Source organism: Wolffia australiana, chromosome 20 (assembly GCF_029677425.1).
Source record: "Wolffia australiana isolate 7733 chromosome 20, ASM2967742v1".
Taxonomy (NCBI): Eukaryota; Viridiplantae; Streptophyta; class Magnoliopsida; order Alismatales; family Araceae; genus Wolffia; species Wolffia australiana.
In genome coordinates this window covers 3,973,425-3,994,998 of record NC_135854.1, presented here as the reverse complement: position 1 = coordinate 3,994,998, position 21,574 = coordinate 3,973,425, and the positions used below count along the sequence as shown (strand labels likewise).

The following is a 21,574-nucleotide window of genomic DNA, read 5'->3' as shown; positions in this document are numbered from 1 at the left end:
TATAAAGAAGTTTTGCAGGGCGTACATTAATGAGGACAGAAGGTGTGAGGTGATCGACAACAACATTTGCGAGTGCTTCAACAACTACATCATGCAGGCCAGGTCTAAGCCAATCATCGACATGCTGGAGGAAGTCAGAGGTGCAGTAATGCAGAGGGTAGCAAAAAAAAGGGTGTTGTTTTCAAATAGAACTGATACGTTATGCCCTCGAATAAGGGAGGTTGTCGAAGAGAACAAGAAGAAGTCCAGGAGATGCACTCTTAGGCATGCAGGGAAGTATCAATTCGAGGTCACAGACTTGGGAAGCAGGTTTGTGGTCGCTGTACTTCACAGAACATGTAGTTGCGGATATTGGGAGTTAAGGGGCATTCCATGCCCCCATGCTATATGTTGCATTCATTGGGTCAAGGAGGACCCGTCATTTTTGTCAGTGAATGGTTCAAGAAAGACGTATACCAATTAGCTTACACTTATGGTATCCCGCCAATGAACGGCAAAAACCTATGGAGTGAAGTTGATGGGAACTATGTATTCCCTCCTCTTGTGAGGAGACAACCTGGAAGGCCCCCAAGCTGAAGAGGAGGATTGACGTCGCTGAGAAAGAACCCACGGTACATAGATTGTCGAGGAGAGGCCTGCACATGACGTGCTCCCTCTGCCACCAAGTTGGGCATAATCGGAAGACATGTACCCAACCAAAAATGGAAGCTGGAGGCCAGGTACAGTTTCAATTTTATGTCTAACTTTGTTTACATGTGTCATCGTTTTTTTCCGAACGTTAACCAATTAACTTGTTTCACTAATCATGCAGGGATCTCAAGAAGCTACATATCTGCCAATTGTCGAAGACCATCACCGGTGAAGTTGCAATTCGGCTACGAAACACAACGCGCTCAAGCTTATTAATCGCTCGCCCTAAACAAACATTTGTAGAACAGGATTCAGTTCTCGGTTGATGATACAAACTTTGTTATCCAATTCCAAAGAATTCTCGTTCATGTTCGCCGTTCTGAATCACCGTTGATTAATCCATGCATTTTGGTACTTATTTGTCCTTCCTGTTCGCCCTTCTTCTTCGTCGTGGCCCATGTTTTCACAGTAAAACAAAAGGTTCTTACGAACTAAATCGGCCAGTGTCATGCCTACTTATAGTACGTATTCTCCAATAAACCAAGAAATTGTCTTCCAATAAAACATATTTCATTATGTTCCTCGCGACCTCAAAATTGAGTCACAGAACAGAATATAATTCACAAGTCTGCGAAAATGGTACGTCCTCATTCACAATTCGATACAAGTGATCCATCATGCTTGCGAGATGTCGGAAAAATTGATATGGCCTCATTGAACGCCAAGCAGTCCACCTCCGGGCCACCTCCGGTCCGTGCTGGGTCAACCTCCAGGCATGGTCGAGCTGCATGCTCCCCGTCATTAGCTCTCTGATAAGCTGATAAGCTGCATGCTCCCCGTCATTTCAATGCCTCCTTCACCGTCCCCTGCTCTCACCCAGCAAGAACATATTTTAAATTCAAATTGCCAATCAAGAATAATGTTTAACTTTATTGAAATGCTGTTTATTAATAATAAACGCATGGTGCAATATAGTTGTTCGTCTCACCTGGCACAGAATGCAGCCCGGCTGTGGGGAACTCAGTCTCCTACGTTGGAGTTTTTTATCTGTGGGGAACACAGAATCCAGCCAACTCACTTGCTTTTCTTGCCTGAAAATTTCGGTATCAACCGAGATAGGAAATTTGAAATATGTTTTTCAATAAATTCTCAAACGACATAGGTGCATATCTAAAAGCGTTAAATGAAAGAGAATAAAATAAAGGCAGGTTCACATCTGTAGGAGGAAAAATAATGTTCAACTGTAATGCGCCTTGGCCAGATCTTGGGGCTGTAAAATTTCAATAGCAGAACTAAGTTATCGTTCATCGACCAGCTCAGAAATCTGCGACTGGAGAAAATCCTTAGTGACACTGCTCAAATAAAGATGAGATTTCAGAATCTCAATCAGATGTACATCATCAGTCGTCTGGGAAAGGCAGGATAAGTTATTCTAAGGTGTTTCTCCTTTTTTGATTGATTCTGCTTTCTTCTGGAGGGCTTGGCGTTCCTCAAGGTAATTTCTAGCAACAACATCTTCAAAGGTGCTCGACAAACCATGGGAGATTTATGATCTTTCTTTTGCCTATATTGCTGCAACTGAATAGAAATGAGGATAAAAAATGAGAAAAATAGCATGAAATATCCGTAAAGAGCAAGAAACTGATGCTTGGAACAATGAAAAAGCAACATGAAAGGGAATTGGGGCAAGAAAAACCTTCTTCCGTCCGGCGGCTAATAGATCCGTCGTGTTCTTCTTTCTTTCCATTAGATCTTGCAGCATAGGCCAAGAGGGAACTGGGGGGTCAACGATTCAATCCTCACAAGAATCTGCTATGCAAAGAGACCCACCAATTAAAGAAGCAAGAAATTGAATCCTGAAGCAGCCTAAATCCATGACGACCGCAAGAGAAAAGGCACAGATCTACCAAGAGAAAAGGCGACGCGGAAAGAAGGCGTCAAACCTAGGACGAATCAAACTAAGAAGCAAAACAGTCAAAGATGAATCTGTTCATCAACAAATCCATCCGCCGGATAACTGTACTGCTTAAAATAAATCTTGATTCAAATCACGAGAAACCAAATTTCCAACAGAATTTGACAAAAAAAGCATATGAAAACAAATTCGCTGCGTCTGGAGAATTGATTTCTTGGCAAATTGAAGACAATGCTCGATCCATGGAATTCTTCTTCCCCCCCTTCTCCTTCATGCGAGAGTTCTACAAAGAGAGAGATTGAAATTTGAGATCCAATCAGTCCGCAGTCTACCATCACTCGTGGATCAAAGCAAAAAAGAATCGGCGAGGAAGAAGAATTGAAGATCAAATTTCAATGAACCCTAGAACAGCAAGCGCAAATGAACGAATGGGTATGGAAGAGCATGAATTTAGCTCGCCCATCTCCTCTTTATCCCAAGGCACCTCCGTGGCCCGAGAGCAGGCGTTGATGACGGTGTTGTAGGTGAGGACCGTCGGCGCGACAGAGTAGGGCGGCCGCTTCAGCCGATCGAGGAGGGCGAGGGCGAGGGCGTGCTCGCAACGATTCCGGCGCCGATGGCATTGATCAGCGCGGAAGCCCCTTCTCCCTCGCGCCCTTTCTTCCTCCTTCTCCACCGTCTCCTTCTCCTTCGTCGCCTTTCTCAGCTCTCTCCCGGGTGACTCACATTAGGCGGGCTAAAATCTTTCTTTCTTCAAATCGCGCTGTGACGTGGAATCCACGTGGCTGCCACGTGGATTCCGCCTAGGTGGACTCCGCCGGAACTCCACCTGGCAGCCACGTAGACTCCACGTCACAGGCTGCGGACCAAATGGGACTTCGGGCTGTGTCGCGGCAAAAAAAAAGTAAGGGCTGTAACTCGAATTTTTGAAAAAGTTCGGGCCACACCGTGATATAACCCCTTCTATCTATTGGTGGACAGACGGATGACGCCAACTCAACCTTCCATCACTCTGGACAATGACGGATGACGAACAGTCATCTGTCGAACAAGGAGTCCTTTGTCTCTCTCTCTATCTCTACCTATATCTCTTTCTCTCTCTACTCTATCTCTTTCTATCTATTGGTGGACGGACGGATGACGCCAACTCAACCTTCCATCACTCTGGACGATGACGGATGACAAACAGTCATCTGTCGAACAAGGAGTCCTTTTTCTCTCTCTCTCTCTCTCTCTATCTCTACCTATATCTTTTTCTATCTATTGGTGGACGGACGGATGACGCCAACTCATCCTTCCACGAACACTATTTATCTTGAACTGAACCTCAGTAACAAATTCAGTCAAGATCTGAGATAAAATCTTAGCTAGAACGCGCGGTTCTCCAATCTCGCATCCGCGCAGAAACCTAGGGTTTAAGAAGAGGAGTTGTTCGTCGCGACTAGCGATCAGCATTCCATGGCGAGCCTTCAATCGGTCTCCGGCCTCCGCTCTGGATCACTCGGAACCAATGGTATGTCGATTTTGCCGTTTTTCTGGTAGTTTCTGATCCTTACGTGCTCTCTGCAATGATTTTTTTGGTTTTTTCTTGAATTTATGCAACGATTGTGCGTTTTTATTTGCATGTCGACTTCCAGAAAATGCTGCTACTCGTGATAGTATTTGCTTCTCGAGGATATCATTTTCGCGCGGAGAGGTTCTTCTTCCTTTATCCCTGTATCTCGTGATTAGTTATGTGCGCCGATCAAGTTCGGAAATTTAATCTAATTAGACACTCAATAGGCAGTCGCCAATTCAAGTGGACTTCATCGTGCTTTTAGAATTTGTTGTCCTGAACGCCAGTTGAGGGCTTCCCGGCGTCAAGGTATTGTGTTGTCTCTTCAACCGTCGCGTTTGAAGATATTTTTTCCCGCATGAAGGCTTTTTTTGCTCAAGTTCTGTTGTGTTCTACTACATTTCAGAAACCTCCTATTTTAAGTTTTAGAATTTCGAAAATTTTTTCCTGTCGTTGTCTTTTTCTCAACAAATCACTGTGGTTCTAACAATGTGCAGTCCCCGTTTTATTTATTATTTTCTTCTTCTTTTTCTTGTCAGATTTTGTTTCTCGCAACAGAGTAATTATAAAGTAGATCTTCTCCAGAAATTGGTGAAGCAACCTCGAATGTTTCCAGTGAATTAAGTCAAAATATTATTAAGGAGCACACGATTTAGACAAACTTTTTTGCCTTAATCTCCAAACGAGAAACCCAGAAAATGACTGTTATTTACACTTTACCCACGTCTGCTGCTGATTCAGAAAAGGAGAGTTGTGATGGACCGGTGGATAATATCTGATCAAGTATTCTAAGAAATCTGTCATTTGTATGAATTTTCCGTGAGAGTTTTATAAACCTGCATCTATCACCGTGGGGAGGATTTCTATGTGACACCTAAGTGGATCTGGGCAGACTTTAATTGAATGCATTAGTAGATTAAAGCTTTTAATAATTTCGATTTTAACAATTATAAATTCCTCAGTTCAGCTATGCCTTTTTTAGATACTATTCGTCCGTGTTTTTTGAGCGAATCAAGTTATCAAAGAATTTAATTCGATCATATTTTGATTACTTTTTTCGTAGTTTGTGAATCTGAGTAATGGACCAGTTTAAAAATAGAGTTTTTCCTTCGTGACCTTTTTTAGCTGACCGAGATATTTTTAATTATCATTTATGGTTATAACTATTTATTATATGCACCTTTTTGTATCTGTCAATCTTGATAGCATCATATTCTGTTTTTACTTATTATTTATTTAAAACTTTAGCCACCCAGAATACTCTCTTTGCGGAAAAGGACTCATCAGCAGCCAGACCTGATTCATTTGGGGCTTCAAGAAACCAAGGCCTTCGCGGCAAACTGAATAAAGTTGTCTTAGCCTATAGTGGTGGTTTGGACACATCTGTAATTGTTCCTTGGTTGAAGTGAGTCTCCAATCTTTTAACTCATTATTTTATCGTTTCCTATTCATACAGCTCCCTTTTCTATTATTTTAATAATGCTTGCAAGTCTTCTAGTCGGCATTTTTATGATACCCTAAGGTTCGGATGCTGTGTTTTTATCTTAGTCTTTTACATTCTTAGACAGATATGAAATTATCATTGAAAAGACAGTGAGAGCTGTCCCTATCCAGGGAAGAGGGAGAACCGATCAGGAGTCCTCATCATTATCTGAATTTCTTCTCTTTCATCTTCTTTTTTGTTACAATCTACTCCCTCTAGTAAGCCCACTAGGGGCATTACCGTCTTTCCCTTCCGTCTTACAATTCCCTTTAAACATGTAGCCCTCCTTGATGGAGGGCAGGATATGAATTTACATGTTATTGTTCCCTTTCGGTATCTCCTCTCTCTCTTGACAACGTCAAATCTGTCGAGCCCCATTCCCTCTGGTGACGCCCACTCTGCCGCGCCTCTGACGCCCTCGTCCCCTTGGCACCGTCCATTCTGCCAGGGCCAGCCTTTCATGATACAATCCCCGGCTGAGATCGTATCATTGGTATCAGAGCCATAGTGCGCTGCCGTTGCTGCACAGCTGATGTTTGCTACATGTTTAAAGGGAATTGTAAGATGGAAGGGAAAGATGATGATTCCCCTAGAGAATATCTTCTCTCTCATCTTCTTTTCCCTGCGACTTGTGATTTTGACATTGATCCACTTCGTCTTACTTCATTCCATCTCCATTGTTGATTCTCCCGTGGTGTTCCATTATACTCTTCTCAACAATTTTGATTGGCTAACGACCGATGTCAGGTTTCTGTTACACATTTCGTGGAAGATCTTCTTGGATCTGATCAATGCCAAAGAATGTTTGAATCGATATGCGTCTCCCATCTCTTGGTTGTTGTCTTTTTAGTTTTTCTTTTATGAAAATGTCCAATATATAGGTATAAGTCATAAAATCTAAAGTACTTCGGTTAGGTTTAACTTTTGATGTTCTTGCATTAGATTTTCACATCTCCATTTTCGAAAAATGAAGATTCAAGGATTGCTTTCTCAACCTTTCCTCCGATATCAAATCCCAGGGAAAACTATGGATGTGAAGTGGTCTGTTTCACCGCTGATGTGGGCCAGGTATTTATGCCTAGATAGGTTAAAAGTTTGTATTATATTTCCTTTTTTGAGATCGCATGTTTTGTGTCTTTGTCCTCGAAAAAAAATATTTCTTCTATTGGGGATTCTTTGCTTATTTTGTCTATCACTCTTTGAATCACGACCTGAAGGGGGACATGGAATTGGAAGGCCTGGAAGCGAAGGCAAAAGCGAGCGGCGCGAGTCAACTCGTTGTGAAGGACTTGAAGGAGGAATTTGTACGCGACTTCATCTTCCCCTGCTTGAGAGCCGGTGCCGTTTACGAGAGGAAATACCTTCTCGGGACATCCATGGCCCGCCCTGTCATTGCTAAGGTCAACAAAGCTCTCTCTTTCTCTTTCTCCTCCCATCTCTCTCCCTTACTCCTTACCACTCTCCCTTAAGCACGCACTTTCTCCCTTCCTCTCTCCTCTTCTCCCTTTCTCTTTTCCTCTCTCTCTCTTCCCTTCTATCTTGCTTTCCCTCCTTCTTCTCCTCTCTCCCCTTTTCCCTTTTTATTCCTCCCTCTCTTCCCATCTCCCTTTGTCTCTTTCCCTATCTTCCTCTCTCTCTCTCCCTTCCCCTCTCCCTCTCTCTTGTCCTCTCTTTTCTCCCTCCCCCCTTTCTCTCCTTCCCTCTCTATATCTCTTTCTTACTCCCTCCCACTCTCCCTTAACCACCCTTTTGATTTGCACACTATCTCTCTCTCTCTCTCTCACTCTCTACATTCCTTTCTTACTCCATTTCAATCTCTGTTGTCCGCCTTCCAAATGTGTTGATTTTATTGGGCGTTCAGGCTATGGTCGACGTGGCCAAAGAAGTTGGAGCCGATGCGGTGGCGCACGGATGCACTGGGAAAGGGAACGACCAGGTCAACCCAAACATTCTCTTTTTTGTTTTTCTCTTTTTGCCCATCGTTGTTGATGTGTTTTTGTGATACCCGTGTTGATGTTTGTCCCATCAGGTGCGATTTGAATTGACTTTCTTCGCACTGAACCCTCAATTGAATGTCGTGGCTCCCTGGCGGGAGTGGGACATCCGAGGGCGAGAGGACGCCATTGAGTATGCCAAGAAGCACAATGTCCCGGTCCCCGTCACGAAGAAATCCATCTACAGCAGGGACCGGAACCTCTGGCACCTCAGCCACGAGGTCTGACACTACAAATCTCGACAAACTCAGTATTCATGTTTTGGGGCAATTTTTAAATCACGAGCTCTTAATTATCTTAAGGGGGATATTCTGGAGGACCCGGCCAACGAGCCCGCTAAAGACATGTACATGATATCCGTTGATCCGGAAGACGCCCCCAACACCCCAGAGTAAGATCCTCTTTCCCTTGAGTTTAAGCCCCACTTGAGTCATAAAAGTTGTGGATTGAGTTGGAGGATGATAATGATTCATCATTCACCAATTTAACCGATTGATGAGAAGGGTGATGGTGCTGAGGAATTTGTCGATTTCAATGACAAATATGAAAATAGGATGCCGATGATTATGCTGATTTTTCATCGTCACTGTCTACTTTCCATCATTACTGTTGGCACGAAACTAGAGTTGGTGTGTAATGATGGATTCATCATCCTCATCGTCATCCGCTAACCTTGTCATCATCAACCCTATTTGGGCTGATGATAATTTGCCATTTCTTCGAAAAATTTATCATTGTCATCCTCATCATAGTCCACTTGTCATCATTGTGGTCGGTGCTGAACTAGGGTTGGTAGACGATGACAAATTTGTTATCGTCATCATTCCCAAATCTCATCATGATCATCAACATCATCGTCATCACGACACTTTATTCAATTATCAACATCCTCGTTTGAGCTGACACAGATGGGACCAAGGGATAGCAAATCACCATCATCATTACACTGTTGATGTCTAGCCGTGGTCGTTCTGTTCTGTTCGTTTTAAACAAACAAAAAATTCGCACAAAAGAACCGCACAGGGCCTTGTTCTTTGTTCTGTTCTTTTTTTTCAAAAACGAACAAAATTCGCACATTCGCACAAAACTAGAACAAAATTCGCACAAAGCGAACAAAAGAACCGCACACGGGTCTGTGCGATGTTCTGTTTGAATTTGTTTTTGTTCTGTTCTGAAAACAGAACAGGACAAACAATTTGCACAAAAAGAACAGAACGACCATGTCTATTGATGTGAAACCCAAGCTCTCTATCTCTCTCTTTCTCTCTCTCTCTCTCTCTCCCATGTAGAGAACTTGGGATTGATCTGGGACGGTGGATTTGCAGGTACGTACAGATTGGATTTGTGGCGGGCCTGCCGGTGTCGCTCAACGGGCAGGAGCTGTCCCCGGCGGCAATGCTGACGGAGGCCAACGAACTCGGGCGACGACACGGGATTGGCCGCATTGACATGGTAGAGAACCGGCTGGTGGGCATGAAGAGCCGTGGCGTCTACGAGACGCCGGGGGGCACAATTCTCTTCGCTGCCGCCAGGGAGCTCGAGTCGCTGACCCTAGACCGCGAGTCCGTTCAGGTGAAGGACTCCCTCGCCCTCAAGTACGCCGAGCTCGTCTACGCAGGTCGCTGGTTCGACCCGCTCCGCGAGTCGATGGACGCGTTCATGGAGAAGCTGACCGAGACAACGACCGGGTCCGTGACCCTGAAGCTCTACAAGGGCTCGGTCAACGCAGTCTCGAGGACCAGCCCATATAGTCTCTACAGGGAGGACATCTCCTCCTTTGAGAACGGGGATATATACGACCAGGCCGACGCGGCCGGGTTCATTCGGCTCTACGGCCTTCCCACCAGGGTTCGTGCCATGCAGTCGTCTGGCCTTTGAGCCGGCAAACGGGTTAGTCTCCCCCCTCTCTTTCTCTCTCTAGACTTTTTTTTATTTATCTGTGGAGGTTAATTAGCTGGAGGACTGTTAGAGTAGTTTGGAGGTGTTTTTTCTAGGGACCATAAATAATATGCTCCATTTTTCAGTATTTTATTTAATGCTGAAATCTCAGTTTGTTTGCTTGATTATGTTCTTTCTCTCTCTAGACTTTTCTAGTCATCTGTGTTGAGGAGAAGGTTGTCTGGTTCTTGGACAGTTTTACTTTTTCTCCATGGTATGGTTCACATTTACACAAAAAGCTGTTTGTCTTCTAATTAAATTGGAAGACCTTTAGAAATATTTTCTATAATTAATCTGTATATCATGATATATCTACTATAAATCTATAACAAGAGAGAGAGAGAGAGCAAGAGAGAGAGAGAGAGATAGAGAGCAAGAGAGAGAGAGAGAGATAGAGAGCAAGAGAGAGATAGAGAGAGTGCAAGAGATAGAGAGAGCAAGATAGATAGATAGATAGAGAGAGAGTTAGAGAGAGAGCAAGAGAGATAGAGAGAGAGCAAGATAGAGAGAGAGAGATGCAGAAAAAAGAGGATTATAAATGGAAATGAGAGACTGAGGAAATAGGAGAGAGATAGGGTTAAGAGAGAGGCAGGGAGAGAAACATGAGAGGGTTATAGGACAGAGTTAAAAAGGAGAGAAATAGATAATTTAGAGAGAGAAAAAGAGAGAATATGGAGAGAGGGAGAGAGAGGAAATGAATGAGAAAGAAGATTACAGGGGAATTCTGCAAGAGATGAAATGAGAGATAGACAAGAGTGAGAAAAAAATTGTAGAAAGATAATGAAATGTGAGGGAGGGAAGTAAGAGAGATATGATTAAGAGAGTTGGAGATAGAGTGAGCGAGAGAAATCAAGAGAGAAAGAGAGAAAGCAAGAAAGAGAAAGAGAAAGAAAACTAAGGGAGATAGAGAGGGAGGAATCAATTAAGAAAGAGAAAGAAATCAAGAGAGAAAGAGAGAGAGAAAGCAAGAGAGAAAGAGAGAGAAATTAAAATAGAGAGAAATCAATAGAGAGAGAAGTCAAGAATGGTCAAGAAATCATGAGAGAGATGTCGAGTGAGAGTGAGAGGAGTCAAGAGAGAGAAAGTAATAAAGAGAAACAAATCAAGGGATATAGAGAAATTTAGAGAAAGAGAAACTAGTAGAGAGAAGTCCAGAGAGAGAAATAAATCAAGAGAGAGATAGAAGGCAAGAGAGAGAGAAAAGTCGAGTGTGAGAGAGAGACAGAAGTCAAGAGAGAGAGAGAAGTCGGGTGAGAGAGACAAATCAAGAGAGGGAGAAGTCGTATGAGAGAGAGAAATCAAGAGAGAGAGAGTGAGAGAGAAATCAAGGATAGAGAGAAACAGGAGAGAGAGAGAGAGAGTGAGAGAGAAATCAAGAGAGAGAAATAAATTCAATACCATTAATAAGTAATAAACAGAACCAGGTCTTTTCTCTCACTACCTCTCAGAAACCCGTTAATTTGGGCCTCCAATTGCCCAAATTCTACATCCGGCCTTTCCCCCTCCACTTTCTCTCTCTAAATTCTAAACCCCCTCTTTCCTTCTCTCTCTCTAATTTCCTCTCCCCCATCTCTTCTTCTTCTTCCGGGCAGGGATAACCTAAGCTCGAGAAATCCAAGAACAGCAACAGGAAGAAGGAGAAGAAGAAGTCGAAGAAGAAGAAGAGAACGATGCAGAGGATCGCCGCAAGGAGGTTGTCCTCCCTTCTCGGCAGGCCGGCTCCCATTTCTTCCTTCTTTGGGAAGCATCCGATCCCCTCCGATGCCGCCCCCCAGATTCCTGAATTGTCTCCCGTCGCTCCTCCTTTCGGATTCGGGCGCGAATTCCTGTTTCCTGCTTCTTTCAGAGGTCTGATTCTGACCCATTTTTCCGATTTGTTGGTGTCTTCCTTCCTTGAATGATACGCTTCGATTTGGGTTCTGTTGCTATGAAAAATTCCCTCTTTTTGTGTTTCTGTAGTTAGTTTGGTCTTGTTGTTTCGCGACGAATTATTTTCTTTCTGCTTCGTTATAGGTTAAGAAAAACGTAGTTTTTTGTTTGAGAGAGAAGGGTTATTTTCCCTATTGATTCATGGGTCTCAGATATATTATTATCTTAGGAATTTCCATACAAATATCTGCATACCCTAAATGAGGAATTCTCCATCCCCCATTTTGTAATTTAATTTTGTAAGATTAGAAGATTCCTTCCGAAAAAGACGAAGTTATTCCAGCTTTTTTAAGCTATAAACTCTGACGGCCCAACGAGACTTCTATTAAAAGTTGGCCTTGATCTGAATTCATTTTAAGGGAGTTAGTTCCTTTGAGTTTCTCTTGCTTTGTTACTTTGCATACAAAAAATTTCTCTCTCGTTGGCGTTCTCTTTTGAATCATCTTCTTCCCTTTCGGTTTTCGTTGGGGGATTGTTTGCATTTTTTGGTATTTGTCTTTTATGCCCATCCATATGAGGGACATCAGCAATATGGAATCTAAGGAGATTTTCCCTCGTGAGAGTGTGTTTTTTAAGAAACTTGATGGAACTCTACCTCTCTATATAGTTTTGGGACACAACATATTGTTAAAATATGTAATTCTCGATTTAGATTCATAGGTGCTCTTTATGCCCATTCCTTTTGGCGACTGATTCCTTAGATAATAATATGTTTTTTACGACATACTGCAGATGCTAATAAAGATTAAATGCTAACGTATTAAAACCTTGTGACCATAAACATTAAAAGCTGATAATGTTATATGCGACTAATGAAAAGTATTATACGTGATAGTCAATTTTATGAGAGTTGTAATAGTTCTGTACGCTGGGAACGGGAATTTCGGTGTCAATCATTCATTTTTCTCTTTGTTTTTTAATTTTTCGTAATATGTATGTTCAATTCATGAGCTTGGTGATTGCAAAATCTGTAAGTATTATCTCAGTATTTTTCTGCATGATATTGCATATCTGATATATTCTCCAAAGAATCTGGCATGTACCCGTCTATAATACAACGTAATCTGCGTCTTTTTCCTTGCGTTCTTCATCATAGGTTTGCCCATCTTTTTGGTTTCTATCCAACAAGTTGGTTATTGGAAGGCTTTCCCATTATCAATGACTTCCATTGGCACTTGTTGGTGAGATCCCTTTTCATCCTCCTTGTTTGTTGTAGGATAACTCATAATTTTTTTTTTTATCTATAACAAGGCATGAACACCCGACGAATCGGTGAACCTCCCATCAGGACCTTACATGCCCTTCACCCTCCTTTCAATCATCTTCAAAATCTCCCTTCACCTCCCATGGCTCGCGAGGACCATGCTGCCTTAAGTACTTCCGCTTCATGTATAGCTCCATCTGTAGAAGCCCTTCTTCCTCTGAACAACATCTCGTTTCTATGCAACCAGATGGTCCACTACACCGCTAGTGCTCGACCACCTTGTTTCTTCTTCCCTCGCAATTCTGTGCCGAGTCCCAAAAAGCCAGTTCAGATGTCATCTTCATCCTTGAGAGTATCTGGGTGGCCCAAACCATGCGAGCAAAGGAGCATTCAATGAAAAGATAGTTGCAATCTTCTTTCACATTCAAGCATAACACACATTGCGACAAATTATCTGGATATATCCTTTTGCGGAAGACTCTTGTCATTAATCTTTTTCTTGCTCGCAGCCACCCAAAAAACCTCACCTTCACTGGGACTTTTTGGCGCCATATGAACCTGCATGTGCTGACTAATGCCATGTCTTCCTCTTGCCCCTCCCGGATCATCGCATGAGCATTCTGGACAGAGAAGGGGCCATTTGTCCATGCCCAACTATCTCGTTCCCCATCTTCTGGTCATAACTGGAGTATGGATTGCTGCATATCTATGAACTCAAACATGCGCTGGTCTGATAAGGCCCCATGTATGATCGGGTTCCACGTGCCCTCCCAGCTGTCACACACGTCGGTATTTTGATCCTGGGCAAGTACACACTGTTGGGGGAATATCTCACTAAAGTTGCCCCGTGGCAACCATGCATCTCTCCAGTATTGGAATGTCTTCCCGTCGCCCAACTTGGCCGAAAAAAAGCCTTGCACTCTTGGAAAGACCTGTCTCAGCACTTGCCAGAGCAGCGATACTCCACAATACAGATCTGCCTTTCTGTCCCAATTCTGGATAACTCATAAATAATTTCCAATAGGATTGATTTCGGGGAAAACAAGATTCAATCTATTTTTTCTCCTTGAGGAAATGTTTATCAAGGTTTTAATGCTGTATTAATGCCTCCCGAATACATGTGTATCTATTCGGGTCTCTTAAGTCATTTTTAGTTTTGAAAACTGCGTTCTTTAGAAAAAGAAATTTTGAAAACTGTGTTCTTGCAAAAAAAAAAAGTTTTCAAAACTGTGTCTTTAAATGATTTTAGAATTTCGGGTTCTAATTGAATGATCAGTATAAAACTTTAGTATGCCATTCATGGTGGTTGCTTCGTGGGGAGTTCATGTTTTCCTAGTTGGTCTTTACTTTTGATTATGGTTTGGCACCCATCAATGTTGTCTTGTGGCGTGAATGCGATAATGACAATGGCGTTAACTGTTCCCGGGTGGTTGACAGTAACAATGATATTGATGGGGTGCCTTGAATAGTTGATGTTGTCAGTTGACCACGGCATCAACGCCATGTCAACATCGCATCAATATCCATGCCAGTGGGATGACCAAATTGGACAGAGATGGGCTTCAACCACCATTGAAGAGATGACGATGGCATTGCCATTGGCTATTCAATTTGGTGGTTGATGATGACTGGCAACCCTGGATAGTTGACAATGCAACAACGTCATTGACCCATGGTCAAACAGTAGTCAGCCGCGTTGACCCGTGGTCAAACAGTTGCCAGACCCTACATTTGATGCCCTGGGCTGCCATTAAAATGTATTCCAGAGTTAACTCCATCCAGTGACTGATCTTGGGAAAAGCCCTCTGCCCCTGTAGTAATGTTGCTGACATTAGTTATCACCATCTTTCTCAATACACGATTTGCTCCCATGGAAAATAGAGATAAAATGAAGAGTTTTATGAATGGTTGGATGACGGATAATTGGCGGAAGGAATGAGATACTGATGGGTCCTCCTCATGCCTCTCATGCAGCCCATGCTGACAGAGGTTTGTCAATGCTACTGAAGGCTGAACTTTTCAGATCGTAAATAGAGGCGGCTGTGGGGGCACTGGTGGAATGGCAAAGGTCACAGGTGGTGGTGTAGAGTGGAGTATTATTCTAGAGAAGGGGAAAAATAAAAGCTAGATGGAAATTATTTTCTTGTAATATTAAATTTTTAGTTGCAATACTAGATTTTGAAAATTCTATCTTCCGTGTATCCTGTCAACCCTCTCTAGATGTGGGATGAGACGTGTCAGATGCATCGCATGACTCAAAAGATCTGGGATGGGATGCAGCTGAGATGGGACATCAGTCTGCAGATGCTGGAGGGACACGGCTCATTCCATTCCATCCTGGGATGTTTCAAACTTTAACAACTTAATGTTTTACGTTGATGTCTTCAAACCTTGCTGTTATAGGTGGTTACCATATTGTTTTTAAAAAAAGATGGTTACCATAGTTCTTGCTTCTTAAAGTGCAATTTATTGTGAAGTTTACAGCATAACGACAAGCTGATGTCTTTCCCCATTTACTTCTTTAATTTATCATTTTTTATGGACAATTTTCCTGTATGTTCTAGTTGTAATTTGCATTCGTCTTCCTTTTTGATATCCCCCCACAGATGATACCTTAAATGATTCCTTGAATGAAATGCATGGACGCATAAGAGATCTCTATTATGATTCAATCATTACATGTTGGGGCGCCGGCGTTTCTGTCATTTGTTGTTTTGTTTGCTCAATTTCTTGCTTCAAAGTACTACTCAGGCCTAAAACCTTAGTGTTGTCGCTTTCATGGTGGCAGATTGGTTGAAGTTTTTTCAATTTTTTATTTACTGAAGAGTGTCCGGTGAGCCTCTAAAATATTTGTCAGAAATGTACCGTTATATTATCAACTGTTAAATTTTTTACAGAACAAGATGAATGTAAAGGCACTGTTATTAGCCAATCGTAATGACTCAGTCATGATCGACCTGTTCGATTGGAATTAAAAATTTTCTGCTCTAAACCTTGTTGTTCTATGTGGGGCTGTTTCAGGATTTGCAACTGAATCTTTGGTGCCAAAGCAAGATGATGCGGCGGCAGTAGTGCCAGCCGGGCTTCCGGCAACTGCAGTGGCTCTCAAGAACCCGAGCTCGAAGATTGTCTATGACGAGCACAACCATGAGAGGTTCCCGCCCGGGGATCCAAGCAAGAGGGCCTTCGCCTACTTCGTCCTCACCGGCGGCCGCTTTGTCTACGCCTCCCTGCTTCGCCTGCTCATCCTCAAGTTTGTCCTCAGCATGTCGGCAAGCAAGGACGTCCTCGCACTCGCATCCCTCGAGGTTGACCTGTCGAGCATCGAGCCCGGGAGCACTGTCACGGTCAAGTGGCGGGGGAAGCCAGTTTTCATCCGCCGCCGCACCTCGGACGACATCGAGACGGCCAATACTGTCGATCTCGCCTCGTTGAGAGACCCTCAGGAGGATGCAGTCAGGGTTAAGGACCCAGAGTGGCTGGTGGTGGTTGGAGTCTGCACTCACCTTGGCTGCATTCCATTGCCCAATGCAGGTGACTATGGAGGCTGGTTCTGCCCCTGTCATGGTTCCCACTACGACATCTCCGGCCGCATCCGCAAAGGTCCTGCTCCGTACAATCTCGAGGTACCCACTTACAGCTTCCTTGATGATGGCAAGCTCCTCATTGGTTGATCAAACCCATCTCTCTCTCTCTCTCTCTCTCTCTCCACCCCCTTTCTCTCTCTATCTCTCTATACTTCTTTGCCTCTTATTTCTTATTTCTCTAGTGGAGGTCTAGTGATCGGTCAAGTCATGAGAAAAAAAGGATCTCTTCTGGTTGAGATATGATGTTTTTGCTGGTTCTCTTGGGATTTGAATAAAATTTGTAGCCCTCTGTCACTCTTGGAGGAACAGAGTACACTAATGTTTATGTCCCTGCTTAACTGAGGAATTTCCTCTTTATCATATTTCTCATATACTTCCTCTCTACTTCTCTTGTTAAGCCTGCTCTCTTTTTCTCTTCCTGTCTCTCTCTACTGCGTTGCCTCTTATTTATTGCTGTTCTGGTGGAATAATGAGAGAAAGTATCTGCTCTGGGTGATGATGGTTTTGAGGCTTCTCTTGGGGTTTGAATACATTATGTGGCCCTCTCTTACTCTTGGATTAGAAGCATAACTCACTATATTTAAAGTTAGGGTTAGCTATTCATCATCCGTCTCATCATGTCCTCCATGGCTAACACATGAATTGGCCTTGTAATGTGAGTTATTCTGATAAAGGATGGCCAATGGAAACCTTAAGGAATTACCCTTATAATGTATTAGTATAATTGATAGAATTAGATTAAATTTCTTTCTGAATTGTTTCCCTCAAATGGTGGCACACAAATAATTTTCTATATTTAGAAAATAACATTTGAAAGTAATAAACCAATTTCGTGGTAAGTCCTTTCACTTGACTAGAACTTGAATCTCATCCGCGTGAACCTGTAAGATTAACTGCATTCTAGGGGATATCCGCCATTCCAAATAATCACTGAGGTTAGGAGGACCATCAAGAGCTAATTTGTTTTCACCAATTTCTCTATGAATCTTAGATATATGAAAAACATGAGGTATATTGGTTGAAAGTGGAATATTGAGTTCATAAGCCAATGGTCATATCCTCTGTGAGATTTTATAATGACTGAAGTAGTAAGGATCTGGGTTCTGTTCATATGATAAAAGCGTATTTTCAAATAGGCACTTTCACTCGCTTGGAGTTGAAAATCTTGTATACCTTTGTCTGCTTGCATCTTCATAAACAGTTTTCTTTTGACCAAAATAGATTTTAATATTTTCAGGATTTGAACTTGTTTGTGTAGTACCCTCTCTAGTGAATCTATATTAGGTGATGATGTTCCTCAACGTAATGGCAGGGGGGTGGTTCTTGGGCCATCGAAAGCCTTAAAAGGCATCATTTTGATAGCTGAGTACTATCACTTGCTCCATTTTTTAGGATATTCAGATCATAAGGTAATGACTTCATGTATGTATAGCTCATACTTCTGCCATAAGCTCACTATGCCAAATTTTTCTTGGTCTCTAGGTGACAGTACATTGCTAAAAAATTCAATTGGATGAATACATTATGTTGAGGTTTCAATAAATTCTTTGGGCCTCCCTTAATTTTTAAGAAATAGCAGAGTACATACACTATATTTAAAGTTCAGGCTAGCTATCCATCATGTGCATGTCTTTATAATGCGATAGACTTGATATTACAGGTTTGAAAATGGAAACATTTAGGAATTGTCCATATAATATTCCAATATGATCTGTATCCATTTTTTCCCCTTCTTAAATGGTAGCAAGCAAATAACTAAGTTCCAAACTATAAATAGGTAATTCAATTTTTTTTAATGAATTAATAAAATTATTTAGTGGAAAAATGAATTAATGATGATGGAAAGGGGTATCAAGGTGAGCAACATGCAAGGGTGAACCCAGCTGCATACTCCATCAAGATATTGTGCCTTCTCAGCTACTGTCGCATGGTGATACTTCAGGCGCAACATATGATCTCAGGTGTGCAGTGAGACATGAGAGATCAGGTGAGGGGGGAAGATAGTAAAACATATGATGATTAAGACACGTTGGGAAGACAAAAATTCTTTTTTTTCCCAAAAAGGTAAAAATGTCCTTGTTCCCAAGCTCCTAAACTCATCTATGCCCATCAAGGACGCGTCAAACATTGTAGACTCATTATATGGAAGGAATGATCCTAGTTGGTTTCAATAAAATTATTTAGTTCTAGATAATTACAAATTATTGGGAAGGAACCAGCGCACATTACTTGTGATTCTGACTCATCTTTCTCTTCATGGCGATCACAAATACGCTGATTCCCAGCATGAAGCCAACAATTTATAATCACTAGAAGTTTGATTCTACATAGTGGGATGCTCACTTTAAATGTTATGCTAGGACACCTGATGACAAACACACCTATAGGGGGAGCTTGTGCATAAAAAAGCCATCTCGTTCAGGGACCACAAACCCTAGGTAGTTATGTGTATCAACACATCTCCACCAAGTGAGCATCGTAAATTTTTCGTTCACTGATTTTTAGGAATTCTCCAGCTCTTTTGAAGGTGACCCACCTTATATTTGACTCCACTTAGTGACACACCCTTCAAGCATGGTGAGCTAGTCTTGTTGTCTATTACTTTACGACACATAATCTTGTAAATCACACCATTATTCAAGGGTAAAAGTTATTGCGGGAATGATGTTTCATCACTCCTAATGCTTGAATTCTTGTGATTCACGAAAAATCATCACCTCATAATTCTTCAGCATTGTCTTCATTCTCTTGGTGGCATCCCAAATGGGAACAATCTGAATGGGCCTCAAGCCATTCACGTGGAGAAGATATTGGACAGACCTAACCACAACATAATCACATCAATGTACTCAATTAACCCTGCCAACATGAGGAGACCTGATAACTGATGGATATTAATTGGCCGTCAAGCCAATCACTCCACCATGTTTATTTAAGCTCATTGAATAAAATATTACATACATTATTATTTCGGGGTGATGTTTATAATAAAGTTCATGAATACATGCAATGACATAATGAAATACGATGATATCATAATACAGTGATCACTAGTCTTTAAACCTGTATTCTAAATATTTCTATTCGATGGATAGTTGAGGCTTACATCGAATATTCCATAAAAATAGCACTAGCTGATCCTACTTATACGATAAGTATAGCTGATCCTTTGGCTAGTAGTGTGGCGACACTAAGGATAGATAGTGGGTGCATTTTGGAGAAAGAGTTCACTCAATTGATCCGTATGAATCCCTGAATGGTATTATACCTAGATGTCAATCATGTTGTTTCATGTAATTGTTGTATGAGTGATCCATTGATCTGAGACACCAATGACATCTTTTGAATGGACGACTACATTTTGACTACGACTTTCAAGCCTCTAATCATGAGATTCACACAAGTCAAAACTTGGATGCAGTAAGAAGATTACAGAGATGATTGAGTGGCCAAGACGGGATCATCCACCCTCAGTATAAGAGGATATCGACTCAACGAAGACGATGCCCAAAATCACTGGCCAGAGAGTGAGGATATTGGAGAAGGAGTTCTTCAATGATCCCTGTTACGCATCAATACTAATCGAATGGCAGATTAGGGTTTGACAATAAACCGTACCCTAAGTCATTTGAGAGTCTCACATGGATGATAAATTATACATGTACGGTAACTGATGACGATAAAGGTTCCATGAGAGAGTTTAAACACTATTTGGTATCTTCTAGAGCACAAGGTGTACCTTGGCACCCCATGGGCTAGAGACTTAACCTATCGATTAGATTAAATCAATTGTTACTTAATTAATCTATATGTTGATATAATTACTTAATAAGGTTGGTCAATAATTGATACTGGGCACTAAAGTAATTAACTAGAATGATGCATGGGCCTAGAGGGTCACCCGCATAAGGCCGTAAGGGCATATGATGGAGGATGTCGCCTAGGACGTCGTCTGTGCGTACCAAGTCGATGCTCGAGTACCAAGATAATGCTGTCGGACGTCAACGGGGTCATCGTCTGACGGATAAACCCTAAAGGGTATGTAACTACGAGTGAAATGAGGCACCCTACATGGTCGTACTTGCAGGCCCCGACTCGTTGGAGAGTGCTGAACTCCAATCTCCAAAGGGGTCGCTGGGTGATGGCGACGATGGCCTCTCGAGCCTTGTTGGAGGGGACGAAGGTGACTATGGTGCCGAACAGAATCAATCTTTAGGGCCCACACATAACGGACGGGCTCGTTCGTACCGATAAAGATGGTTAATGATTGTAGTTATCTCTCAATTTTCCTCTCTCACCTATCTAAGTCGAGCGCGGTAGAGATGATCGACCATATACTGCAAAGGATAATATAACGAGTGGGTGGGAGGATGTGTACCTCATCGGTGCGTGGCTCATTGGTGCAGAATCTTCGTCGATGATGAGAATCGGTGCGGGTTGCGGCAGAGAGAGGGCCGGAGAGGGTCGGCGGCGTGGCTCGACTGGCGGTAGGACATAGGAGCAGTTGGTGGAGTTTTAAGAGGAAGACTCGGAGGCGAGCTGCAACCCCCAGTGACCCAAGCAAGAGGACCAATTATGGCTAGTGAACGTTGCCATGTGCGACACCGTGTGCTGTGTCATGCACATAGTCAATCATCAGCAGAGGATGTGTAGACAATGTTGTTGGCGGATCAGCGACACATCCAAGGTAGTGACTACCTGCAAGACGACCTGTAAGGAGTTGTCGATCGGAGGATGTGATCCGCCTGGTCTGACAACAAAGGCTCACGGTAGAGCAAGTAGGGAGCGTCCTCAATGAGATAGTCGCGCAGGGTGATGACAACCAGATCGGGCGTGTTTGTCCTAGGGCTATGGCGGGAACCGTCGGACGCATCACTGACTGGTCGCATCACTCTTTGGTGCATGGACTGGTGCGCGAGACTGACCACGAAAGGAATTGCAGCCGGTCTAGAGCGTTGACTGGTCGCAGTCGCGCAAGTCCCAAACTAGACCAATTGCGGCAGAGAAACTCGTGATAGGGGCCAGATGCGTTGATGGGTCGCAATATAGGCAAGTGACGCGCTAGATCGACCGTAGCAGTTATGGACAGCGATTGGAGAAGGCACAAGGGGGAAGGTCACGATGACCCTCTTGTGAGTTCCCGACGAAAGGTGCATGTGCATACCTGTAGGGAAAGACTGCAGCGACGTCAATCAGCAGACGACGGGTGGAGTTTTGGGGATAGCAGACCTGCTTGTCCTTCTTCCCTGTCCGTTATCCTCTTCCTTGCTTCCTTTTTCTCCCTCCTTTTTCTCAAGGTGAGACCTTGTTCTAACAATGTAACTGTCACAAATTCAACC

The 21,574-nt window shown here is 42.8% G+C and overlaps 2 protein-coding genes and 1 long non-coding RNA gene across 4 annotated transcripts; 2 read left to right on the top strand and 1 right to left on the bottom strand.

Moving 5' to 3' along the window:
* Nucleotides 1–1,358: 1,358 nt before the first annotated feature.
* On the bottom strand, nt 1,359–2,721 carry LOC144716176 (uncharacterized). Its single transcript, XR_013584834.1, has 3 exons — nt 2,327–2,721; nt 1,619–1,721; nt 1,359–1,496 (listed from the first exon to the last, which is right to left on the bottom strand). It is a non-coding gene; the product is annotated as an uncharacterized LOC144716176 (long non-coding RNA).
* A 1,156-nt stretch (nt 2,722–3,877) lies between these two features.
* On the top strand, nt 3,878–9,643 carry LOC144716250 (arginosuccinate synthase family). Of its 2 annotated transcripts, XM_078591355.1 has the most exons (10): nt 3,878–4,058; nt 4,183–4,241; nt 4,328–4,409; nt 5,349–5,505; nt 6,603–6,651; nt 6,801–6,983; nt 7,445–7,519; nt 7,613–7,798; nt 7,880–7,968; nt 8,903–9,643. In XM_078591355.1, the coding sequence occupies exons 1-10, from the start codon at nt 4,004–4,006 to the stop codon at nt 9,453–9,455; spliced, it is 1,488 nt and encodes a 495-aa protein (XP_078447481.1). In that variant the 5' UTR covers nt 3,878–4,003; the 3' UTR covers nt 9,456–9,643. The 2 variants fall into 2 exon arrangements, with proteins under 2 accessions (XP_078447481.1, XP_078447482.1); XM_078591356.1 differs by lacking the exons at nt 4,183–4,241; nt 4,328–4,409.
* Nucleotides 9,644–11,005: 1,362 nt separating this feature from the next.
* Nucleotides 11,006–16,619, top strand: LOC144716251 (cytochrome b-c1 complex subunit Rieske-4, mitochondrial-like). Its single transcript, XM_078591357.1, has 2 exons — nt 11,006–11,363; nt 15,670–16,619. Exons 1-2 carry the CDS (start codon nt 11,186–11,188, stop codon nt 16,320–16,322), a joined length of 831 nt encoding a protein of 276 aa, XP_078447483.1. The 5' UTR covers nt 11,006–11,185; the 3' UTR covers nt 16,323–16,619.
* The last annotated feature ends 4,955 nt before the right edge of the window (nt 16,620–21,574 follow it).